The sequence below is a fragment of the Alosa sapidissima genome, chromosome 3 (genome assembly GCF_018492685.1).
Source record: "Alosa sapidissima isolate fAloSap1 chromosome 3, fAloSap1.pri, whole genome shotgun sequence".
Taxonomy (NCBI): Eukaryota; Metazoa; Chordata; class Actinopteri; order Clupeiformes; family Clupeidae; genus Alosa; species Alosa sapidissima.
In genome coordinates this window covers 8027203-8053522 of record NC_055959.1, presented here as the reverse complement: position 1 = coordinate 8053522, position 26320 = coordinate 8027203, and the positions used below count along the sequence as shown (strand labels likewise).

Genomic DNA, 26320 nt, shown 5'->3' with positions numbered 1-26320 from the left:
AGTCTGAGTACCGCCACACACACACACACACACACCACACACACACACACACACACACACAAGCAAGCAGCACAGACAGCCCTCTGCAGAATCTGCAGTCAGCCTTTGCATTCAAGCCAGAGCTCCAGTGTGAGGATGATATGCTCTACTCAGTGCTTCTGCAACATAAAACTTTAGCTTTCACAGTGACCCTCTCACCATGAAGAACAGCACGACTCCCTAAAACAGAAGCTACTTTTCACTCACCACTACCATACTATTTATCCAACAGTTTTCAGAATACACTCCGACAGGGAGCGAACGGTGACAAGAAAGAGATAGGGGGGGGGGGGGCAGGGGAGAGAAAGAGAGAGGGAGATAGAGAGAGGAGGGAGAATGGGAGAGGGAGAGCGAGAGATTGATAGAGAGGGAGGAAGAAAGAAAGAAGGAGAGCGAAAGAGAGGAAGGGAAAGAAGGGAAAGAGAGAGAAAGAAAGGGGGAAGAAGGGAAAGGAGGGTAGGGAGGCTACAAGGCTGTGAGGCAGCAGCAGGTGCTGTACGGCAGACGGAGTGTGTGAAAAGGCCGTGGAGCAGCCAAGCCATGGCCAGCTAAAAGCCAGAGAGCTCTCACAGGGACCAGAGAAGATGACCCCATGATTGCTTTACTTCTCAGGGCAGAAAGGAGGGGCGGAAGGAAGGGGGAGAAAAAGAGAGGGAGAGAGAGAGAGAGAGAAAGAGAGGGAGGGGTCTAAAACTCCATTATCACTCTCTCACTCAGTTAAATCAGTATGATGTCCAAATAATAACGCTCAGTCACAAGGGAGAGTGGGAAAGACAGAGAGAGAGGGGTGAGAGAGAGTGTAAAGGCTTAAGGTGACGGCTTAATTATGTGCAAAGACGTGAGAGGGTCAGCTCCACTGTCCCAGCCTTCCAGAGAGACGCAGACTGGGATGAAAAGTTGTGGACGCCCTCCACTGCGAGAGGGAGGACAGGCAGACCAGCTGGCACTTTGTGTGCGTGTGTGTATGTGTGTATGTGTGTGTGTGTGTGTGTGTGTGTGTGTGTGTGTGTGTGTGTGTGTGTGTGTGTGTGTATGTGTGTGTGTGTGTGTGTGTTATGCACATACTGGACATAAGCCCTGGGTAAAGTCCTTTTTTACATCAAACATCAATTACTTTACTATGATGAATGTTTTGCTTTCTAATAAACACACACGGAGTTTGAATGATGTTTTTTCAGATTGCTGCAGGAAAACATCATACTAGCAAGCACTAACAAACACACACACATACATACAAACTGACATAAACACACACACACACACACACACCTGGTAGTGTCATCAGAACAGACCCGCAGAAGGGAGCAACTCTTCTCTTTTCTTTCCCCTCTCCAACCTCTTTATATGCATCCCTCTGTTCTTTCCCTCTCTCTCTCTCTCATTCTCTTTCTATCCCTCCCTTCCTGCCTCTCAGCGGTGCTGGAGAGTGGAGCGTGCCTTTCAGATGACACTGGGACACTGGGCTCTCCAGCAGATGTTAAGGACATCACACACCAGAGGCGGCCTCGAGCTCAAGCGCCTCCTACTCCACATAACACACCTCAGCCCAGGAGAGAGAGAGAGACAGAGAGAGAGAGAGAGAGAGAGAGAGAGAGAGAGAGAGAGAGAGAATGGTTACAGAGAAAGAGAGAGGGAGAGAGAAATGGATACAGAGATGGAGAGAAATGGTTACAGAGAAAGAGAGAGGGAGAGAGAAATGGATAGAGATGGAGAGAATGAGAAAAATGGATACAGAGATGGAGAGAGAGAGAGGGAGATAGAAATGGATAGAGATGGAGAGAGAGAGATGGAGAGAATGAGAGAAATGGATACAGAGATGGAGAGAGAGAGATGGAGAGAGAAATGGTTACAGAGAGAGAGAGGGAGAGAAATGGATAGAGATGGAGAGAGAGAGATGGAGAGAATGAGAGAAATGGATACAGAGATGGAGAGAGATGGAGAGGTATAGGAAGAATAGAGCAACTGATGAGAAAACCAGATGACTTCCCTTTTCACCACACCCCTCTCCTCCATCTCCATGCTTCTGCATCTGGAGAGAGAGAGCCTGATGCTTGCTAAGTGATCCACAACCAAATGATAAACTCAGAAAACCAAGAGGAAGGGCAGAGGCTCTGGATCGGATTGTTGTATTTTCCTCCCCCAGATTGAGTCTGAATCTCACTTCCTGTATTGTTCTTTGAGTGCAGAAATGAGACAAAAACACAAATAAAAAAACAGGTCACGCCACTTTCTCTCTTCCTGATGGGAATTATCTAAGCAAACCGGTGTGCTAACAACACCGAGAGAACAAGAGAGGAGATGAGAGAGTAGAGGAGGAGTAAGAAGAACAAGAATTACCGCATTGTGGTGTTCTGTCTCCACACAGCCATGAATCTCTGGTTGACATACTACATTTGTGTGGTGGGGCATGTGATACATCAATTCTAGAGTTGAAAGGAATCTAACCAGTGGATCATTTAGTCCAAGAGAACGTTCATACCAAATTTCAAGAATGTGCCTCAAGACATTCTTGAGATATACCTTTCGCAAGAAATGGACACATGCACACCTTGACCTTTGACCAAACTCTATTCAGGTCATCTTTGAGTCCAGTTGAACATTCATACATTCAAACATTAAAAGCATGTGCCTTGGGGTGTTGTTGAGGTATTGCGTTCAATAGATCGGCGTGGACAGACGTAACTAAGCCGCTGAGCCCCCGTTCCAAATGCGATGGAAGTGGTTGTTATGGCGATGCATGAGCTGGGCAAACTTAAAGAGTTCCTCTTTCCCTATAGAATAGAGGAAATAGCCCACTGTTCTGTGGACCTGGCTTACACTTTCTTATAACATCCCTCCTTTCCTCTGACACACACACACACACACACACACACACACTTCCATGTCAGGGTCAAGTGAAGTGGGTTTGGGAGGGGAGGGATTCCCCCATTCACTCGCTGCAGAGCAGGAAGTCGCTCTGCACCCGGCCCTCAACGAAAAATACTTTCCCTTCCTCTTCAAGCCCTCAGTGTTCTTCCAATTCCTCTTCTCCTTTCTGTACGCTCTGTGTGCACCCACTTCTCCTTCCTATACTCTCTCGCTGAAACAACACCATCCTGTTTTTAGAGGCCCTCATACGACACCAACACGTGGTACACGTGGTATGCCAAAAGTGTGTATGTGTGTGTGTGTGTATGTGTGTGTAAGATATCTGCAGGTGTGTATGCATGAGTGTTAAGAGCCCAAACATTATGCATTGTGTGTGTGTGTGTGTAAAGTTGCAGGTTGCATGCATTATGTATACGTTCATGTGTGTGTGTGTAAAGTTGCAGGTTGCATGCATTATGTATACGTTCATGTGTGTGTGTGTGTGCGCGTGTGTGTTACCTTAACTTCTGCAGGAATGTAAAGAATCCCCTCATGGCTTGGCTCTGGTGGGAGTTTGGCAAAACCACATGGAAGGCGTGTAGCGGGGGCTGAGGGAGCCCGGGGGCCAGGGCCCCAGAGACAAGCTATAGGGGCCATACATTTCCGCTCCACCCTGGCGAGAAGTGGAGGAGGGTGGAGGAGGAGGGGGGGGGGGCTTGCATGGGCAATGGGGGAAAGGGAACTAGGAGAAGGGCAAGGGGGTTGACTGGGAGAGGCTCAAAGGCTCTTTAATGTCTACAGTACCCACACTGGCTTCAGCTCAATAGCATCCCCACTGTTTACATTTAGTAGGAGTCAACAGGGCCTACACAGCAGCGTCTATACATCCTGCACGCGATTCCTGGATGCTGTGTAACAGGCCTTCCTTCGGTTGGCTTATGGGGCTGTGCATTACACAAATGGAAATAGATTCGTCACGTTAAAGTAACAAAGAAAAAAAAGGGACATAAGCCTTTGGTCAGTTTGAGAGAATTTTTCTTCGGAGCAAAGTAACGCGAAGCTTTAAAAAGTAGGGGCAGGCATCCAATGAGAGTCTCCGGTCTTCTGTTTCACAAACCTTTGGTATGTATTAAAGGGAGATGCTGGACATTTCTCAACAGAGCATAATCAAGCAACTCCCCATAAACAGTGTGAGCGGCAGCCAGCTCCGTCTCGTCCAGCACGGCGTTTCCTAACCACCACCACGTCTTAGGCAAGCGGTTAAGGGAGGACAGCCGGAGTGGAGTGGAGGGGGCCAGTGGACAAGAGAAGTTGGATGGAGCTGTGTGTGAACAGTAGGGCAGGGTCTAGACACACACACACACGCACGCACGCGCACGCGCACACGCACGCACACACACACACACACACGCACACACACACACGCACGCACGCGCACACGCGCACACACACACACGCACACACACACACACACACAGTCTAATGGATGGTGGTGAAATGGAGGGTGGGGTGGGATCAGGGGCAATGGCAGAAATAAAAACTTCTTAAGGGAGTTAGCACAGGCAAAGGAAGAGAACAGGAGCTAAAGGGTGATGATACCCCCCCCCAAAAAAAGATCATAATTTATATATAAAACATATTTTGTGAATGTTGTTGTTGTTAACACTTTCTGCCACACCTTACAGTACATATGAGTGTCTGTGTGTGTGTGTGTGTGTGGAGGACAGTGGAGGGGAAGAAAGAGAACAGAGCCACTTTAACTGACGTTGGGTTTGAATTAGATACGGTTTGTGAGGCTGGGGGTGGGGTTGGAGGGTGGACTGAGTTTGAAATTCTAGTGCTGTCAATGATCAAAACTTTATAAGGGTAATTGGTGCAAAAATCCTCTCGTTCTGTCAAACGCTTTCAAATCCTCATCAAAAAAGAAAAGTTGTGTTTTACCTTAAGTCTGAATGGACGTCATTTAATTTCAGCTTCTTTTTTTCTCTTTAAAGGCTGTGCATTTTAGGTGTTTGAACACACAAATATCACCTAGCTTAGTCGTGCAAACCTACTTTGGGGGGAGGGTTAGGGAAATGTTTCTACAGCCAGCCAGATCCAATTACACTGATCACTTTCTCTGAGCTTTTGCCATTCATCACGGTTGCCCATGTCGTCCCCCACACTGCGTCTGCTCCCACAATGGACCTAAAAGTCAGAGTATGACGAGTACCAAAGCCCAGACCCTGAGAAGAATGCCAAAATACCCCTGGAGAAGATGGGGTTAAACCAGCCTAAATGCAGTCTCCAAAAAAAGGAAAGAAACAGAAGAAATAGAAGTGTCTGGGTGCTGAAACAAAAGATTTCTATAATTCCCCATGTCTGTCTCCAGCCAGGATTTAACCACCGTCTGCACAGCCACAAGATGAAGCAGACACAAAGACACATGTATCCAGACCCATATGTGCAAGCTCTAAAGAAAGACATGCAGGCAACGCATATGCACGCACACGCACACACACACAGTCTGGCTGGTAAACCAACCACACACTGCTGTCTACCATCATGCATGCCTGTTCTGGATGTGATGTTTGGTCAAGCATAGAGCAGGTTAAAGGAATGCCTAACCACAACACAACAGGCGCTAGTCACTTCTGCAGCCCCTCACTCCCCTCAGCTGTGCTTTGTGACCTGAGCAGGTAGAACCCCTCTGCGTACGCCAGCCCAAAGCACTGCTAATGGACTGAGCTCTGGACTCAGAGTCCCAACACTGAGCCCTGGCCTGTAAGATATATAGACAGCCAAGAAGCAGATTTTTCTATTAGGGAAGATATTGTGTTATTTCCAGCAGGGTTTAGGCCTAAAGCTTTAACTGTATTTACTGTTTGGATTTCTTTGTGAAGTACCTCACCTAGCTTCACCTAGTACTTTGTTAGCAGCAAGGCAACACATCTGACCTTGAACATCAAATAAAATATTGAACAATGTTCATGACAGTCTCACTGGTTGTAATGAATGCCTCCTGACCAGCAGTGGCATGCAAACATTGAACTGTTCAAAACAAATGCATATCGCCAAATATTGGTCAAAAATATCAAATTAAATGTGTTATTTGCAGTAGTAATTTATTACATGCAGTATATCCTACTAGCCCACTCCACGTTGTGACTGGCTTCGTATAAAGTTACTGTAAGGCAGCAGGCACTCCTACAAGACCAATTAGCCCCTCAGAAAAAGCCTGCATTCTCACAGGATGGGCCCAATCTTATGCCTCATTAGTACATTTTGCAATGTCACCCCCTTGCGGTCTGAGAGAGAGAGAGAGAGAGAGAGAGAGAGAGAGAGAGAGAGAGATGTGGGGGAGAGAACGAGAGCAAGAAAGAGACAAAAAGAATAACAAAAAGTAGAGAAAAAAAGGGGGGGGGGGGGCAGCCCCAGTAAAGCGTGGCGCCCTGCCAAAGTCAATGTTTGCCTAGGACGCAGCTCCTTATCCCCTGGCCTCGCTGCACGGTGGCTCGTGCCCAGTGACACCTCAGAGCATGGGAACTGTGGGAGATAAACACGTGTGCAGGACAGCAGACATTCCAGTGCGCCTACGATACTACCGGGAGGAAGAAGAAGAAGAAGAAGCAGGGTGGGGGGGGGGGGGGGGGGAAGAAAAGAGAGAGTGAGAGAGGCGGAGAGAGTGGGAGCTGTGAATGTGCTACTGGGGGCAATGTCCCTCATCCTGAGAGTGTTGAGAAGCCTGCTTTTGAGCTTGTAAAGATGTCACAGAGTGCCCCCTCTGTTCACCCTGAACAGACTGCGGCTACTCCATGAATCTGCTTTTCTAAGAATAGCACTCGGGCGTCGGACAGAGCTCCACTTCGCTTTGTGCTTGTTTAAAAATGGATTGCCGCAGAGAAAGACAAAGACAGGGAGAGAATGAGAACTAGTGAGAGGGAGAGAGAGAGAGAGAGAGAGAGAGAGAGAGAGAGAGAGAGAAAGAGAGGGAGAGAGAGGACAGAGAATAGATAAGTGTGGGTGTGTGTGTTTGAGCAAGAGAGAAAATGTGTATACTTTAATGTTACATTAGGAGCCAGCAACACGGCAACACATTCCTGCGCTCACTCACAACTTCTGAGACTAGGAGAGAAGCGTGGTTCACCAACTGCTCTAGGCCCTGCTGTGGGGTCCACTCTGCATTATTTAAGGGGGAACAGAAAGTCACCCGGGGCAGGTTGAGGTGAGGTTCAACCACAACAATATGAAGAACAGACATTTTTTTAAAAAATGCCAAGAATTGGAAAACATCTGACCTCTCCCAACACAGCACACTCAAAGCCACCCCTTTTCATTCACATTATGGCTTACACACGATCACACTCCAATCAAAACACTCAACCCACCTTGGTCTTTCCCTGTGTATGCGAGAGAGGCCAGGCTCTCACCTTCTTAAACACAGGGACTTAGCTGAGGGGTTTTCTTCTTCTCAAAGCTTTTTATCAACAGGAAGACAGAACAAAACACAAGACATACAGGAAGTGGCTCCTCACGCTCTCCTCGTTACTCCATAGACACGCCAAACACAGGCGCTTCCCCCGGCCGGACACACCTACCCTGTTGTAGGCTTCTCGGCCAGGCCAAAGGGGAATCCCTACGAAGGTCAACACTAACTGATTTGATGGATCCAAAAGTCCATTTTTCAGTTTACGGACCTGGCTGGAAGATCCCACCCTGAGCTATGCCAAAGTCTAATTTCTGCTTACAGAAAGTAAAGCATAATCAGTCCTCTTCCCTGCACGCAAATAAACCATGACAAAAGATGACAGAAACGGAAGAGCTTTGTTTTGAAAAACAAAAGTAATGAATCCATATCAATACTTCAAATTAATAAAACATTAAAGGAATTATCCGGAGTAAAATGTACTTTAGATTAGACTTTAGGACTTTAGGAAGTGACTTTAGGAAGTGACCCGGGCATGTCATTTCGCCGCTACAAAACGCTATTTTTATACCTCTTCTACAGTTCCAAACAACATTACACTTACGTGTAATTACGTCTTTATGTGGTCGGATAGAGAGTCCAGAATGAATTTCATCAAGCCAGTACCTTTCCGGAAATGTTGCTGCTGCAGCTGCCATCTTTAGGGGACGAAATTGTGAATTTCCAGAGCGTGTTACTCCACACTCGGCAATCGACTCCTACAGACTTTCCCCTAAAGCTGGCAGCTGCAGCAGCAACATTTCCGGAAAGGTACTGGCTTGATGAAATTCATTCTGGACTCTCTATCCGACCACATAAAGACCTGGGGATACTTCAGTTTGGCTTTAGGGACCCTCTACTCACTACCACGTACTGTAAGTGTAATGTTGTTTGGAACTGTAGAAGAGGTATAAAAATAGCGTTTTGTAGCGGCGAAATGACATGCCCGGGTCCCTTCCAGGCTAACGAGTTTTGACTAAAAACGGTAAAATCAAACTTTCTCAAAACACATCCGAATGACATGATTTTGATGTCAACTCAACGTATGTACTCCCAATCATCCGTAAATTGATCTAAAGTGCATTTTACTCCGGATAATTCCTTTAAGTATGTAGCAGCAATTCCTTGCAAGACTCAAGAATCCTTCAGGAGTCTATGAGCCTGAGACTCCCTTCCCGTGAAGTTCTTCCACAGCACAATTCACTGCAGTAGAATATGAAGAGGCTTGGTGCCGCTGAGCTGCCAGGTGGTAAAAGTGTGTCTCTGTGTGTGTGTCTCTGTAGCTGCCCAGCCTCTGACAGGCCCATCAGAGCTGCGGCAGGCTTGGCCGAGAGGAGATCAATAAAGCACTTAGTAGCCCTTTCACTCACACACACACACACACACACACACACACCTAAGGTGGCTACAAACGAAGACACACTCACACACCAGGACTGGGCACCTGCAGCATGGGCTGGAGTTCTGCTGCACTCTGGTCTCTGCATTTATCCCAATCCGTGAATTAGTGAAACACACACAGCACACAGTGTACACACAGTGAGGTGAAGCACACACTAATCCCGGCGCAGTGAGCTGCCTGCATCAGCAGCGGCGCTCGGGGAGCAGTGAGGGGTTAGGTGCCTTGCTCAAGGGCACTTCAGCCGTGCCTACTGGTCAGGGTTCGAACCAGCAACTCTCCAGTTACAGGTCCGAAGTGCTAACCAGTAGGGCACGGCTGCCCTAATAGTACAACAAATAGTACAAAGGAAATTCTACACCCCCAGTGAGATACCTGTATGAGAATTGCAACCTGCTGACAACAGTTCAGTTTACTTGAGCATCAGCTACAATGGACAAATAAAGCACACAGGTACATTCTGTCTGATGGGCCTCTTCATCGCTTGAATGAGGGCCAAAATACAAGACAAAATACAGACTGTCTGTCTGAATGAATGAAATTCCCTTCAGCTTGAACGGAACTGCCACTGTCAAAAAGTTGTTCCCACTGTTACTTAACCACCGTCTTATGGACATGCCCATCACCATTAAAGCCGGCTAAATAACATTTGCTATCTAATTAGCCATTGTGAAATCAATAACTCTTGATGTCATTTCAAATCAAGAGGGCACACATAAATAGATAGATAGATAGATAGATAGATAGATAGATAGACAGATAGATAGATAGATAGATAGATAGGAGATACTTTATTGGTCCCCAGGGGAAATTCAAGATTCACTGATAAATACCATGGACCATAGTATTACCAGATATGACCATAGTCTACCCAGATGTCAGCCTGTTTCAGTTCATCAGATATGCTTGCACCTGGAGGAAGGGTTTGGTTTATTGCACTTGGAGGAAGGGTTTGGTTTATTGAAATGCTCTATCAAGTGTGTGTCTTTTTCATTTCCCCATACTTTGGCTGCATAATTGCCTATATTTCTGGCTGTCAGGATAACAAATGTACTGAGCTAATTCCCTATGTAGCCTTTTGTGAGGTAAAGAAGTGAGGTCAATTCATAACTTCAGCCTGAGGCACGGCCCCTGAAATTAAATTATTACATTTTTTCAGAATGATTGTATTTTTAGCTCACTTCTTATACATATGTGTCCACAACGTTTAAGTTGTCAAGCAGGGTTATTGAAACCTCAACATTATTTCCCGGTTGCCCTCTTGATTTGTTTGAATGAGTCATATCCAAACATAGCAGCCTAAAACATGCATGATGCTTAAATGCAGAAGTCATCGCATCCGCTAGATGGCCATGACAACCACACAGTAATCTGATTCAAAAAGGGCAACAAATGACACTGACTATGTTTCCATGGACACCATATTCCGTTTTTCATTCAGAATGATGACAATATTCCGATTGTGCATGAGTCATATAAACACCTTATTCAAGCTGCCATAACCCGAATAAGCTCATATTCTGAATACTAAAAACCGGAATAACACCCCTAGCATATGCCTCTTTTAACCAGGATATTGTGGCATGTAAACACATGTCCCTTTCAGAATATTACATTCTGTCTGCGAATGTTCATCCAAGGTCATCATAGGCATTTTGGTAGCTTGGTCTGATGCTCTGACACTTGGCAAACAGCGAAAATGTGGCAAAAAGTTTGCACTACTAGAGTGAAGATGAGGTCAATTGGTGTATTAAAATCTGAAAGTTTAAATGTCAAGATGGAATTTATTGATGGGTGAAAGCATCGTAATGCTCAAGACGCAGGTTTTGCATGCACTGCTGACATGAAGAATAGGTGAACAACCCTCAGCAGCCTATTGTCAGGCTCTAATCTCAATTCACCTATTTTATGGTCATGAATGAAATTCAGGGATAGAGAACGTTGAGACGTCATGACGCAGATACCACTTCTACTGCACGTCGCTGCTTTATTCAGCTGATCAACATGTATACGGGAATATTCCGTTTCTACTACACTACACATAGAAACATCTTATTCTGAATATTGCCATAACCAGAATATGGTCCTTAATTGGAATATGGTGTGCATTACATGCAACACAGAATCATCAGCCTTACAACCCTGATGATATCATTGTTTTTACATTGTTATTACATGAAATAAAGTAATAACGTGTCCAAATAACTTTAAGGTCAAAATAAATCTTGTCCATAATGCAATAAACACATACATCACATAATCATATTCATACCTCTTTGGTCTCATCACTTGCAAGGGCATGTGCCAGGTGGGCACTGAATGTACTCTTCCCAACACCACCTTTTCCTGACAGAACCAGGATCTTGTGCTTCACAGTGGCCAACTTCACCTTGATCTCTTCTATTGCTGTGCATCATAAATGGATAAGGGAATGGTTAGCACCAGCACAGGAGACAAATGACTTGATGATATGGTAGAACAACTTTTTTTGGAAATTGTTGTAGAGACTTGTTGTAGAGACTGCATGCATTTGTTAGGTTGGCCACTAAAACTAAAGTAAACAAAAAATAATCTAAAATTAAAATCATTGTGGCCACTCCGTACATAAATCTAGGCTACATCAGGATCCTGCTCCCATGGTCACATGGATACAAGGGGACACAGAGTGGTAAAACAGACCATTCCTTACCAGGATCGGGAGCTTTGGCAGCACCAGAAGCACAAACGTTTTGATTTGGGCATCCCTGGCATGCCGACGTCTTCCCGGCCTGGTCACTGGAGGTTCCAGGACAGTCTGTAACAAATTCACAACTGTATAATGCAGACTTAGCAAGCCGTCTTGGTACTTTGCCTAAGAATGCGAAGAAAGAGGACACCGACAAATGGTTCTGATTACATAACGACTAGGCAGGGGAAAGTTAGAGGAAATTACTTAATCATTTAGTATCATTATATACTTCGTAAACTAAAATCAAAAGACGCTGAAGTTAGCTCCAACTTCAGTCATATTTGCGTTTTCGTGAAAACAACGTTACCATAATCAAGCCTTCCTGGTAGGTGAAAGGTGAAGCACTAACAGTAAGACTCGGTTATGGTTCGCATATCAGAGAATAGCAGTTAGAAAGGTAAATAGCTAAATATCTAGCTAGCCGGTTAGTAGCAGCGACCCGCTATGTCAGCTAGCGACATGCCGTAAGACAGGTTTGTCATAGGCTCTCTAAAATGACAATAACTTGTCTGTACAATGTATATGCCGCCGTTTCTATAATCTACCAGACGAAATGTTTTCGAATGTCCGTATTCACCAAATTAGGGTTAAAAACATTGTTAAACTCACGTTGTGGTGCATTAGTAGGAACGTCCGCCATCTTTTAAACAATGGTGTTACATTTCAGGTACCGACAGAGTGTAAGTTTTCATTTCAAACGTTCCACGTCCCGTTGCAGTGGGCTACCAAAGGCTTCCATACAGTCTATGTTCCATACTCATTTTAAGCCAAAATAGGGGTCAGTGTTGAACAAATTGCAACAGAAGAAAACTTAACTGATTTTGTATCCTCAATATGTCCTGAGTAAGAAAAAAAAGCCCCGAAGAATCCCAATAGGGGAAAGTTAAGACCTAAATATACCCTATTCATGCGCCTACACAGTATTTTTCTCACGCAAATAGGGGAAAAAGAGTAACCTTCACATATCACCATGAAAATTACTGAGTTGATTACTTACATCAAGACAAACAAAAAATGTATTATACGTTTTTTGAAATTGTTTGTTAACATGGGCAAACAGGGCATAATGTAATTATGTATAGCTAATAAGTAAGGTCTGATCCAATACTAATACAATACTTGCAACATTTGATAAACAAATTTTCCAAGGCATGGAGGAAGATAATACATGTCTTAACTGGTATAATATCTCATCTAGAGGGTATATGCTTTTAGAAAATATAGTTTAGGGTGTTTAATTTGTTTTCCCTGGACAGTATAGGTCAAAATGTATCAGCTGTTCACTTGATTCGCCTATACAGAATAGAGGAGTATGTGTTATGCATGGTATGGAGGAAGATGGTTGATTGATGCTATATTTCATGTACAGTGCATATGCTTTTAGAATATGTATAGTTTTGACTGTTCCATGACTTTGGTAAAACCATGACCCATGCATAGGCATGCATTGTTAATTATTAAACTTAAACTATATTTATTAGTATAGCATGCACCTTTTTGCCAGATGTCACAACAATAGAGTCACCTTTTTGGAGGCTAACTTCAGTTATCCCATCTGCACCCTTCTGTCGAATTTGGACATTATCATATCCATCTTCAACTTTGCCTTCACAATTTTCCTGCATTCACTAACATAAACATACTGTGCTGTCTGATTATTGTTTTAGACAAAATTGTGCAAAGTAAAGGGGCTTCACACAGGCCCCTCTGATTGGACAGACAGTCTATCAGTCAACCCCTGGGCAAGAGGTCAATTACTATAAGTCTTGGAAAATGATGGAGTGATACTTTAGTGTGATATACTGTATATGTTTCAGTGACCTCTAAATCAGATTAAACACCAAAACCACTTTCCTAGGCTGAATAATGCTTATGTGTCTGTACAGCTTGAACATTGTGGAACACTTGCAAAAACACACTGGCTCTATTTAAAGAGTCAACAACCATTTCCATTGATTCAAAGGGCCAAAATGTAAAAATAGACACCAATTTTGCAACAACCCATCTGAAATAAGCCAAAGAAATTCACTCTTTGAAAATAAAAGAATGTTCCTCAACAATGCAAGATTCTAAAATTCCATGTTAAGTTAGATGGGGTTAGATATTCTTTAGAATGTGTATTCTACAACATTCTAATTACAGTTTTGTCAGTATTTGCTGAAGAATAATGCACAAAACAACCCCTTATTTTAACATATTTCCACCAACTGGATTTTCATGGACTTTTACTATGATGTGTTTAGATCACCAATTGAAATATAAAAATGTGAAAATAAATTCTGTTGTAATTAGTTTTGGGTCAGATCTTAATTCGCCTGGACTATTACCTGTAGCTCCGTTGTGGTATTTATACAAATTAGCTATACGTAATTACATTATGCCCTGTTTGCCAATGTTAACAAACAATTTCAAAAAACTTGTAATACATTGTTTGTTTGTCTTGATGTAAGTAATCAACTCAATAATTTTCATGGTGATATGTGAAAGTATTTTTTTTTCCCTATTTGCGTGAGAAAAATACTGAATAGGCACAAGAATAGGGTAGGCTATATTTGGGTCTTTTTCAAAACTTTCCCCTATTGGGGTTCTTCGGGGCTTTTTTTTTCATTAGCAATTGGAGTGTTCAATTACTAAGCTGAAACAACCATGCTCCTTGATTGAGTTGGGTTCACCTACAATAAATGCACTCAGTGAATTCAGTCTCCCTGCTGAAAGTTACATCTCTGGTCTCATCACCAAGTGCAACTCCTCCACCTGTCAGTTGGACCCTGTTCCGACAAGCCTGGTCAAGATGTGCCTACCATCCATCATCCCAATGATAACATCAATAATAAACACCTCGCTCATCACTGGTCAAATCCCTCCTTCATTGAAGACTGCTATTGTCAAACCAACCCTCAACAACTACCGACCCATTATTTTTATATGTATATATGTATCAAAAAAGGAGAAAAATTATATATATAATTTTCTCCTTTTTTGATGCATATTTTTTTTCTTCTATTTGTTTTATCTGTGAAGCGACATTGGGTGTCCTGAAAGGCGTTTTTAAATACAATTTATTATTATTATTAGTAGTAGTAGTAGGCCTATTATTATTATTATTATTATTATTTACAAGAAACACAGGCAGCTACGTCACAAACAGTGACGTCTCAAATAAACTAAATTACATCATGTTGCTTTCTTGCCCGTAAATATCCACCTCACTTGCGCTCAGACCTCGAAGCTGCAAAGTAGGCAGACAGGTCGTGTCTTAACATCAAGAGAGCGCTTGACAGCTGCCTAGATGGACTTCATGAAATCAACTCAGTCATGTTTTCGACCCAACACTGCAATAGGCACTGTTTTCACTAATTTAAGATCTACAACAACGAACAGCTTCAAAGGAAACATGTCGTCACCTTTGCTTCCGCCCAGGCGGATGAGTGGTAGGCGAGAGGCCTTTCGGCTCAGAACCGCCGATACCAGGATGCCTCCTCTGAAGCCAGCGATGTCAATGAGCTCACACACAGGTCTCACACCTGAGCAGTGGACCTGGACCAATGCGACGAATTATAAGCGATCAGACAACAACCGTAAATATGCTGAGACATTTCGAAAGGACACCATGAGACTGATCCAGACTAAAGAACAATTAACGTGTAAAACCCAAAACGAGAGCAATAAATGGATATGTGAGAGGATTGAGGACATAACATTCTGGAGCAACGAGATGAAGCATGAGGCTGAGCAACTCACGAAGGACTCGGATATGCTCAAACACATAAAACTGCGGCTTGACAAAGCTATTGCAGAGACAGATGGACCATTGCAGGTAAGGTAGCCAAGTCTCAATTGAAGATGGAATAATGTACATTTCCTATAGCTTGCATTACAGGCCTTCCATTTCACATTGCATGATAGGTGGCTCAAGAGTGCCTTTGTCAGAGGCAGAGAAGGGTGGGCGCTGATATAGTAAATGATGGAGTGGAGAAAGAGCTGATGCAGGTAGGCCTATGTCAATTCGGATGCCCATAAGCATTCAGGGCTAAATGTATTGATTGATTGATTGATTGATTGATTGAACTCATTTTTAACCTGCTTCCACAGGAGGTAGCTGTGATAAAGAATTGTCAGGAGCAGTTGGAAAGAGTCAGAAATAAAGTGAAAAAGCAACTTGAGTAAGTAATTGGCCATCCTCTGTGGCCTAACTAAGGAAGAGCACTTCTATCCTCCTATGTGTTGAACTGCCTTAAATCATCTGTGCAAACTTAGACATTAAAGGAACCGTATGTAAGAAAAATATTTCAATTAATCATAAAATGGCCCTGATATGTCACTAGACATTAAGAAATCATGTTCATTTCAAATACTTATATCACTGACAACAGTAGTCCGGCCAGGATATTGTCATTTAAAAAGTGAAGTTGCAGCCCTCAACTGATGTTGATGTTGTGTTTTGTCATGTCATGTTGTGTTTTGGCCTGATGCGCCACCCTCCATCTATCTACTAATCACGAAGTCAGTAGTGTTTCACCATCAGGGTTGGCAACCTCGAGTCAGGGGGGAGGGGGAGGGGATACATCGCTCTTCAGTATTTTGAAAGTGATTGCAGTACCAGTTTTGGCCACAATCTTACATATGGTTCCTTTAAGGCTCATTCAAGTTTCTGTAGCGCTGCGCAGATCTTGCTGAACGGGGTGCATGCCCGACAAACATGCATTGTGTTAAGTCCAGCTTATCACGTTCAGCCAGATCTTTATGAACTGCAGATCTGCATGAAGTCGAATGCGCCTTTTACCTTGGTTGGAGTGTTCTCTCTCAGTCACTGGGCAAAACTTCAAAATCCAATAATTCTGCATTGAGTTATACATTTCAGTAATTATTGATTAATAACAACACCGAGAGAAACAGACTCCGACTACACAATGTTTAGGCATGATTATTGTTACTGATCAGTGACTAATCTGAAAATTCAAAGGGAGTTTAATAGCATGAGGACCCGCTTTTCTTTTTTCCATTCTAGAGCTAATCGCATGGCCCAGCTGAAGTTGGAGAAGGACCTGAATGACAAGCACGTAGCTTTTGAGATTGATACCAGATGTTATAAAATGACCAACTGCAACAGCAACATCCAGTTCTACCCTAACCTCAACAAACTGGACAAGAGGTAAGTTTGTGATCGTCCTGGTTTTGGATTTCCTTTTGGTCGTGGTTATTCATGAAAGAGTTGTCTTAAAAAAAGTAACGCTTCAAAGTCGGTCTCAGTAATAATGCATGGCTGAAGTATTGCAAACTACTCAGCTATCTGAAAATACAGGCCAAAACTGCATGGAGGAAGCATATCCCACTGCTGGAGCCTGGTTTCCTTGTGGTCCCTCCCTGGAGGGCTTTTTCACGGGTAGAAAGGCCTGCTCTGCTGTGCTATGGAGGTTTCTTTTCAAATGTCAGGGAACAACATGAACTAGAAGGGGATTGGCTGACGGCTAGTCATTTGTCACCCAAAATCATAGGCGTTAAAGTGCAAGTGTGTGTGTGTGTGTGTGTGTGTGTGTGTGTGATGAGGAAATAATCTCCCATTTGTCTAGACATGGTAAACAAAAGGAATTTACTTTGAAGTCCACATGGTTTTGCTGTAAACTTTTTTGCTGTTAACGTTTTGCTGTGGTGATGGAGTATTCAATATGTGTTTGCTGCAGTTAACAGATTGTCTTGACTGCTTGATCGGACATGATCATTTACCCTGGGTATCGTGGGAATGCTCCATACCAAAAGAGCTTCCAGACTGAATTGTCATGTGGCTCTTGTGTGAAGGTGTCAAGGCTAAACGTTGATCCTTTCTCACTGTGAAGTGTAGAAGGAGAGAAATGTGATATGCGTTAAATCTGCCACACCCTTTACACACTCCATCTGAATGCTCCCAGGCTCTGTCAGACAGAGTCTCACGTTTGAAAATGTTGGCATGAAGTTAAAAAACATTTATTGTCATTAACACTGGAAAAAAAAACTTTCCTAATTAAACCAAAAGAAAATCAAGCATGTGTAGAAGCAAACTGTCATTTGCATGCAGCCTGATATAAAAGCAGACCTTGCTTAGATTTTGTTTTTCTTGTTTCTTCGTCATGACTATCATGATAAACCTTCAGAATTCACTGGACTGCAGAATATTTCCCCTCATGGCCCAGTGCCACACACAGTCCTGCAGGGGGTGTCAGAGAGGTCAACACAATTTTAAACCTAAACAAAAGCTCTTTTCTAATTGGATGGTGTTGGAAGCTAATTTGTTTTCCATATGTAGGCTTTGACCGTTAGACTGCTTTGTAAGTTTCCTCAAACATTAGGCATGTTGGCAGTATGTTGGCTCGCTGCCAATACAACACAGATTATTTGCAGGGAGCATGTATCTTACAGCTGTCAAACGCACCCTCAAAACACATGGCAGAGAAAGCCTTGAAGGTACTTTGATCATAGTGACAGCTCTAGTCACCCACATCTGGAGCCTAGCTTAGCAAAGCTGGAATAATTTCTGTTGTTTTCTTTCTTATCGTAAATTATGTCACATTAGATTAGACTAGACCAGTTGAAAGGAAGTGGAAAGTAGGACGCGACAAACAGACTGTGTTTCTGCGTCCACAAAGGCATCTCTGTAACCTCACAGAGCCAGGGGCAAATTAGGAGACAAATGTCAGTTGGTTGTCAAGGAAACGAGTCTACCTTGTTCCCCTTGTTCCCGCCCCCATCGTGAGCACCCCTGAATGTTTGTAGTTCATAGAGTTCTCTGTAGTTGTATTTGTACAATTGCGTGCATGTGTGTGTACATTTCTATGTGTTGCCATAAAAAGGGGAAGAACAGGTGTGGCACATGAGCACCTGAATTTAGAGTTTTAGTGCCCTCAGGGCCATGTTGGATCCCTAACCACACCCAAGTATGCACTGGCTAGTACACAATCCCAGGTTTAGTCTAGACTACCTTTGAACTGGTTATCTCCAGATTAGCCATAGTCTCAGACAACATCTCTGTGCACTGAACGTAAATCACTTTCATCCGAAGACATGCTTAAGCACAGCCTCTGATTTGTGTAAGTGTAAGATGACAACAGCACCACTCACCATCGAGCTATTATCTGTTCCGCATTTTTGGCCAAACTATTTTTTTTAAATCTGTATTATGACGGAAGAAAATGGGTCTGTCTGACAACATTTTATACATGGAAAAATGCAGTGTAAGCGTACTGTCAGCAAGTCCAGACTGTAATTCATCAGAAAGTCTGCAACTACAATGGCAAGTGAAAGAGACCTCAGGTTATCTTGCTATTTAAGGATACACACAGGCCCACTGTCATAAACATGCTGCCTACGTCAAATAAAGTTCTGCACAGTTCTGAAATGTTATAGGGGCATATGACTACATAAGCCAACCAAAGGTTAATATGTCAATTTTTATGGAGTGACAGCAAATGCACATCTGTGATCAACCCTCACTATAATTCCCTTGCCAGCCATATCAGTTCTGTTATCAACCCTGTAAATGTCAGACAAAAAAAGGTTGGGACAGTCATTCATACACTGTTAGAATAAAGTATCTTTAGCTGTATTACAATCCATTAATGTGAAGAATTATTCCATTCTAAAAAGTGTAGTCTTTATTGTAATCTCTTGGTCGGATACCCTTAGCTATCAGTGCAACATAACTCTTACCCCAAGACCACATTGAAAGCACAGCTGAAGTAGAGCGCAAGTGCTACACAAAAAAATAGAAATAGAAGATGGGTCTATTTTTTAGACTATCCACAGCACGTATGCACCACTGGTGTAGCCAGTTCCATTGATTGTAGTGAAAGCTAATTGTTGCAGCATATACCCCACGAACATTCCGCCTCATCAGTTTCGTCTCTGGTGTAAAACAGCCGTTGGACTGACCAAAAGACGCCTCTCCAGTGTTTCAGTGCCTGAGACGTGGGCCAAGTTCACCGAGGACAATATCATGCTGTCCCAGAACGAGCGGGTCAACACCAGGAGGATCATGGAGGAGGCCGAGAGGGTGATGGAGGGCACCTCTGCCGACATGTGGAGCCAGTTCCACAGTGTCAACGTGGCCTTCACCAAACGCATTGCCGAGACGACCGAGGCCAACAACCGGCTGCAGTACCACCTGTCCAAGGTAAGGAACCCGGCTGCAGTACCACCTGTCCAAGGTAAGGAACCTTGCTGCACCAAACCAAACCAATCAGACTCCCTTCTAGCACCTCTAACCAAACTCCCTTATAACAACAGACATATGACATTTATTTACTGTCAGAGCCGGACAGTAACGGAGTACATTTACTTGAGTACAGTACTTGAGTACAATTTTGATTTGGGATCTGTACCTTACTCGAGTATCATTTTTGGGGAGTACTCATGACTTTACTCAAGTACATTTGAGAGGCAAATATTGTACTCCTGACTCCACTACATTTCTATCCATAACCGTGAGTACCCATTACTACTTCTAAAAAAAAAGGAAAAAAAAAAAAAATCTCGGAAACCCTCAATTTGTTGTTTCCCTCTCAAATGTGATTGGATTGTGCAGGCGCCACTGATTGGGACAGCCTATCAGCAATCACCTTCAGCTTTCCGCCAAAGTCAACTCCATGGTCAGATTTAGATAAGAGACGAAACCATGGACGAAACAATGGATGAAGACGCAGCAGGTCCATCCCAGGAATGTGCCAACCTGTGGCCCCACCTCGCCAGACTATTCAAAGTTTCAAAGTTAATGATAGTTTTCGCTTCAAGTGTTTCAATTACAAAATAGTATTTTGTATTTGAAATACGTATTTTAAATACATGTATTAGAAATACTGCCCATCCCTGGCAACATGGTAAAAAGATGAAAATGACTTGATTTTACTTCCAATTCCTTTTACATTGTCCAAGGTATTAACATTAACATTTTTCATAACTCCACGTAGGACGTTTCTGTACATAAATGTAAGCACTGTGGCAGTAGTAATGCAATATTTAGAAAATGTAGGCTACTCTTGTACTCTTGATACTCAAGTACTTTTAAAAACAAGTACTTCAGTACTTTTACTTAAGTAGACATCTGACTGTTGTAGTTTTACTTGTACTTGAGTAAAATTTAGCTGTGTACTCTGTCCGCCTCTGTATACTGTCATATATATACTGGGCTCACTACAACGACCACCAATGACAGCCAAGCAGAGTTATGTAGTTCAGTCTGTTCCAGTGTTTCCATCTGCACAAGAATTTGGTGGCATCCCCCTTGATTGGCTCTTGATATCAATCAGTGTAGGTTTTGAATTAGGAGTGGGTTTGAAAAGCAATTAGTTTAGCTCTTTGATGCAAGGGTAGGGCAGTGTGTTTGGCAGACATCGCAGTGTGTTTACTTTCTGGTCCTACTTTCATTTTTTTTTTGCACAACACACACACCCTGATAAATTCCCCATTAGCTGCTGGCAAATGCTGTTTGTGCACTGCAAGCGTTCTCCCCTCGGCTGACAAGAGAAATTCATCACTTAGACAAAACCACACAGTACACCCTAGGAAGACATTTCCCTCTCCTATGTTGCTTGGGTGCAGTATGCAGTTGTGCAGAAGGCCTGGAGGGGCTGAAGGCTGGGGTTGCAGAGCTGGCCAGGATGGGGGACTGTTGTGGGGTGTGTATGTGTGTGTGTGTGGGTGTGTGTGTGTGGGGCGGGGGGCTGTTTTGATGCACAGTTCAAGGCGCTGGGACAGGATAGCATTCCAGCGTGCTAATGAAGATGTTAGCAGTAAGCTAAGGGCCGAGCCCGGCAGGCTACATTAGGACACGGAGGGTAAAAACTCCTACACGATCCCCAGAAGGCCTGCTCTGGATTACATCTCGCCCGAGGCTGAGATTTCTCTCTCCCACCCTCCCTTCTCTCTCTCTCTCTCTCTCTCTCTCTCTCTCTCTCTCTCTCTCTCTCTCTTTCCCTGACCAGAAAGAAAGCAATAAAGCAAGCCTCAGCAACACAAGTCGTCCTCTTGAAGGGATTAAGCAATGCTCTGTGAGGCTTGAGCCAGGCCCCTCACTGGGCAGTCCTGTCTGCTGGAGCGGACGGGAGCGGACGGACTCTGCGCTCTCTCTGCCTTTGGTCAGCATGGGGCCGGCCCGGCGGCCGGTGCGCACATTCCACCAGGCAGGGGAGAATGCGCTACTGATACCGGTTTAGCCCAGAGGCCGGCCACTCGCTGACTCCGACTTGGCTTGGGAGTCTGGTGGTGCACGCTTGCAAAAACCAGGACCTTGAGTGACCTAACAAGAGTGCACATGCTTTCGCAGGGGCACAGGTCATGCTGAACTGAAGTCGTAGGGGTTTTCTTAGTACTCTGCACGGTAGCTGTGTGTGTGTGTGTGTGTGTGTGTGTGTGTGTGTGTGTGTGTGTGTGTTTGTGTGTGTGTGTGTGTGTGAGAGAGTGAGAGACAGACAGAGAGAGAGCAAGAGGGAGTGAAAGAGAGGAAGAGCGAAAATGAATGAAATCCTAGATGGTGTTTCTAACTTCGTATCTGAAAAAAAAAAACACAATATAATTTGGGCCTCATGGATTGTTTCCTCTTCAGCCTCATTCAGCCAATATCCCAAGAGTCCCTGTGAGTAACCCAAACATCTGTTAATGTCCTCCATTTCCCAATATAGAGCTGTAGCCATGAACTCTGTTGGAGCAAAAGGTTTAAGAGGCGTGGGGAGTGGAGGGTGGGTGGTTGCTAACATGGTTGTTAGAACTTTAGTGTGCGCGCTATGAGACAGGACAGGAGAGACCCACTCTGTGGATTAAGGATGTTCCTGGTTTTTGTGGTTGGCTCACAGGGTGCCCAAATCTTTTCCCCTTTGAAGTCCGTCAGTTACTGTCATTTTCATAATGGGAAATATTGACTCACGTTGTGTTATTCTGACCCCAAGATGGCTTCCCACCTCAGAGCAAGTGGGATGCTTTCCACCAAAATCCGAGGCATATATTTTACATGCAAACCAGTTTCGCTCTGAATAACCCACTGCATTATTAGTTTGGCAGCCCAAGCTGCACGATGCATAAATGGAGCTGAGGGCTTATGGCAGTTCAGCACTGGCAATGCTGTTTGTAATCAGTGGCCACCACTGGCGTACTGCCTCATAGTGTGCTGTGGAATATGAGGTGGCATTATCCTTATGGTATGTTAAGAGGACTCTCTCCATCCGTGTTTTAACATGAGAATTGCAAAGTGTTTTGTCCTGTGCAATATGGAGAAAATAGCTAGAGATTTCATTGAAAATGACAGGTATACACACACACACATACACACACACATACAGGAGTGCAGTTTAGTTCGGTGCACACAAACGCACAGACATAAATAGACACAGACACACTTCACACATACACACACACACACACACACACACACACACACACACACACACACACACCACACACACAAATACACTCACTGGAGCACACTTGCTGCTCACGCCCTGTTGGCACCTGCCACATGAAGTGTATGTGTGTGTGTGTTTGTGTGTGTGTACATGTACATGTTAAGTTGCGATAAGATAAGAGATGGTGGCAGCGAGCTGACATGAGAAATGGAGGCTGAGAGACGCGCTGACGGGAATCGGAGTCGACGAGGCGGCCATGCCTAAGAGCGAGTGACTCACTGGCGGCCCGCACTTCATCATCATCACCATCATCATCCTCATCCCTATCACCAGCACTCTCTACCTGCCATGACATGTTGATCTGATTCGGGGGTGGGGGGTGGGGGGGGGGGATCATGAGACTCACTTCCTATTTGTGTCTGCATGGCAGTAGCCAATCCACAAGCAAGCACGTGACTGTAAAAAAAGTCTGCTTTTATCCTAAGCATGAGCATGACGTGGCGGTTGTCTAGGTGGAAGCCCCTTAGAAATAAGATTAATCATCAGGATTTATGGCCTGCCAGTCCACTAGTGTTTTATTTATTTGTTTTTTTTGTCTTTTTCATTTGGTTTGTTTGTGTTTCTTTGTGTTTTTTAAAGACCCTGCAGGAGATGTTCCAGACGGACAGAACCATCGCTGATCTGGAACGCACCATCAACGACAAAAAGTTCCCTCTCAAAGTGGCCCAGAGTCGGCTTGAAGAAAGGACCAAGAGGCCCAACATGGAGCTTTGCAAGGATCCTCCGCACAACATGTAAGTACTGCCAGAGGCCCAGGACAGACAGAGTGCTGATATCCATGTCCCTACGTATCCAATATTCCCTACTCCACATCTACATCTCCCTCAGTTTAAGCTTAATTCACACTAATGTTTAGTATGCAATCCAACATCACTGAATATATTTTGTATTTCCCCACTCTTGTCCATACACTGAACACACGGTGGAAGAAGAAACTATAATAGGAAACGCTTTAACGTAATGATATTTTTCAGAGGTCAAACTGTCTCTGACTTCACGAGCTGGAGAATGGCCTTTACTAGCAGAGAAGAGAATGGAGAGTAGACGCACCTCTGACGTTACATCTCCATCAGACGCAGCACTTACACGTTCCTTTCCCCCTCCCGAAACCGTTTATTTGTAGAAGGGGAGCTCGTAATGAGGACATTATGGAGAATCATTGGGGGATTAAAAGAATGCTGTCCCTGGACGTGACCATTTCTGTAACGGCGAAAGGCATTTTGAGCATGGCCAGGATTGACCGTGGCATTTTGGGGCCCTGTGTGTCTTTCCTAACCTCTCTTGGTCACTAAATGCTCAGTCGCATTCTCAGCTGCCAGTCCCGTTATGGAGACACATTGTGGGATACCAGGGATCCATTCTGAAGGGTCGCGTTTTTACACCCTTGTTGTTTATACCAGCTGCTCGTTGTTGTGAGAAGACTCGGCTGTGTTTGGGCTGGCGCGACTTGCCAGATTTCAAATTCGCGCTGATTTACCCTAAACGCATGAGCCTCAGGAGTCATCCCTTACCCATAAGTAGTCATAAACGCGAGTTGTGCGAGTGTGTTAGGCTAAGGTGTCTGAGTGGCAGTTATTCCCAATGTCTGGGAGAGAGGAGGTGAAAAGGTCAACTGAAAAGATAAGCTGTGGAGTATGTACAGTTAATGTGACAGTCTCCAAAGGCATAAGCTAAGTGGAAGTGAACATTTAGATGTAGCCTATAGTTCATTGGAATAGAGCAAGCACAGGTGCCTAGTATCAAAATAGAGACACCACATTAATATATGGATCTTTAGCTGTGATAACTCGATGTTTATGTGTGTGTGCATGTGTGTGTGTGTGTGTGTGTGTGTGTGTGTGTGTGTGTGTGTGTGTGTGTGTGTGTGTCACCCGCCCCCTGACCCCAGGCTCCTGAGCGAGGTGCAGCACATCCAGAGCACGATGAGTACGCTGAGCCATCGCCTGGCCGATGCCATGGCCCTGCTGCAGCAGCTGGCCGACACCAAGTCCGTCCTGGAGCAGGAGCTCTTCGTCAAGGCCCACTCGCTCTTCATCGACCAAGAGCGCTGCATGGGCCTGCGCAAGGTCTTCCCCAGCAGCCCACGCCTGGTGGGTTACACATTAGCTAAACCAGTCAGGACCAGTCCAACCCAGAGCAGCTCAGCTCCAACCCCATCTACCCCACCGACTACCCCATCCGTATCCTAATAAAACCCCCACATAGCATTTGGTCAGCCTGCTGTTGCCTTTCTGAAATGTTAATGTTTATGTAGTCAACAATGATGATTGAGTTTCTGCCAGTGTGCCAATTTTTAGGGAGATTTTTCACATGCCAAGATTTTTTTTTGCTTGAGTGGCTTGAACACCTGATTGGTATTCAGTGCTCGTGCCTTGTACTCACGTGTATGTGCAGACAACACTTACTCACACACACATGCACACACACACACACATCCTTGTACGCACAAACAAACCCACAGCCTTTTCTTCAGGGTTAGTAAAAAAAACAAGAGCTGTCCTTGCTCATCAGGACTGTCATTGATATCCATCAGTTTCCATTATGAGACAATGGCTTAGGTGTTTATGTGAGATGAAAGCACCCTTCCCCCTGGTTGCCAACAGCATAACGCAATCCATCAGTCCAACCGCACAGCAGAAGAGCGCATGTGACATGCAAAGCACCCTCGCTTGCCTTAAGGCGGCGACAGACGCAGATGCAGGCGCAGATGCAGGCCGGGTCCGTGCCTAGTCAGGGCCAGAGTCGTCTTTCAGCACGGGCCTGCTCTCGACCACAGAGGGAAAAGGACAGCGGGCCGTGGGCTTCACCTAACACATGCAAATCCCTGTCTATGTGCCTGATCTGATCATTTCACTACTGCAGGCTTCTCTGTTGTCGTCATCGTTGTTGTTTTTGTCTCGTGACCCCCCCCCCCCCCCCCCCCATCTGCTCAGAATGGGCCAAGCGATCCAGGTGTAGCTCCCGCGGAAATGACCGCAAAGGACGCCTGAAGTTCAAGTTGTTACAGAGCATTTTGTCATTGATCCATTCCCGGATCTGTTATCATACTGATGGTGTCAGTGGGCAGTAATTTATTTTAAAAGCCTGGTATGACAATATCTAGGTCATTTCTTTTGTCCGTACTATAAAGTTAGCAAGAATTAATTAAAAAACAGAAAATTGCCAGTATGTGGACAGAACAAACTGGCCTCTTGGTTATGAAGGAGAAACTGGCCTCTTGGTTATGAACAGTGGAGTAACATAGAACTTTTAAAAATGAGATTGTTTTTTTTGGAGGGTGGGGGTGGGGTGCTAAACAATGTCCTCCTGGCAAAGAAAATTGACTGTGCTCAAAGTAAGCACAAGGCCTGTGGAGATGGAGGCAGCTTGCATATCTACTGCTTCTTGGAAGTGAACAAAGGCAGGGACATGTCACAAGTCTCTCTGTTCTTTCTTTCTCT

General features: G+C 44.4%; 2 protein-coding genes across 2 annotated transcripts in view; one reads left to right on the top strand and one right to left on the bottom strand.

The window, feature by feature from the left end:
* nubp1 (nucleotide binding protein 1 (MinD homolog, E. coli)) overlaps positions 1-12188 on the bottom strand; it is a 29460-nt gene extending 17272 nt beyond the window's left edge. The window contains exons 1-3 of the mRNA XM_042086458.1: positions 12067-12188; positions 11419-11523; positions 11002-11135 (exon numbers count right to left, since the gene is read on the bottom strand). Of these exons, the coding sequence (XP_041942392.1) occupies positions 11002-11135; positions 11419-11523; positions 12067-12097 (270 nt within the window). The 5' untranslated portion in view covers positions 12098-12188. The remainder of the gene's footprint in view (positions 1-11001; positions 11136-11418; positions 11524-12066) is intronic.
* A 2457-nt stretch (positions 12189-14645) lies between these two features.
* On the top strand, positions 14646-25087 carry LOC121706178 (tektin-3-like). The gene is made up of 7 exons (XM_042087698.1): positions 14646-15274; positions 15364-15447; positions 15550-15620; positions 16466-16609; positions 19378-19600; positions 23460-23614; positions 24769-25087. Exons 1-7 carry the CDS (start codon positions 14747-14749, stop codon positions 25067-25069), a joined length of 1506 nt encoding a protein of 501 aa, XP_041943632.1. The 5' UTR covers positions 14646-14746; the 3' UTR covers positions 25070-25087.
* The last annotated feature ends 1233 nt before the right edge of the window (positions 25088-26320 follow it).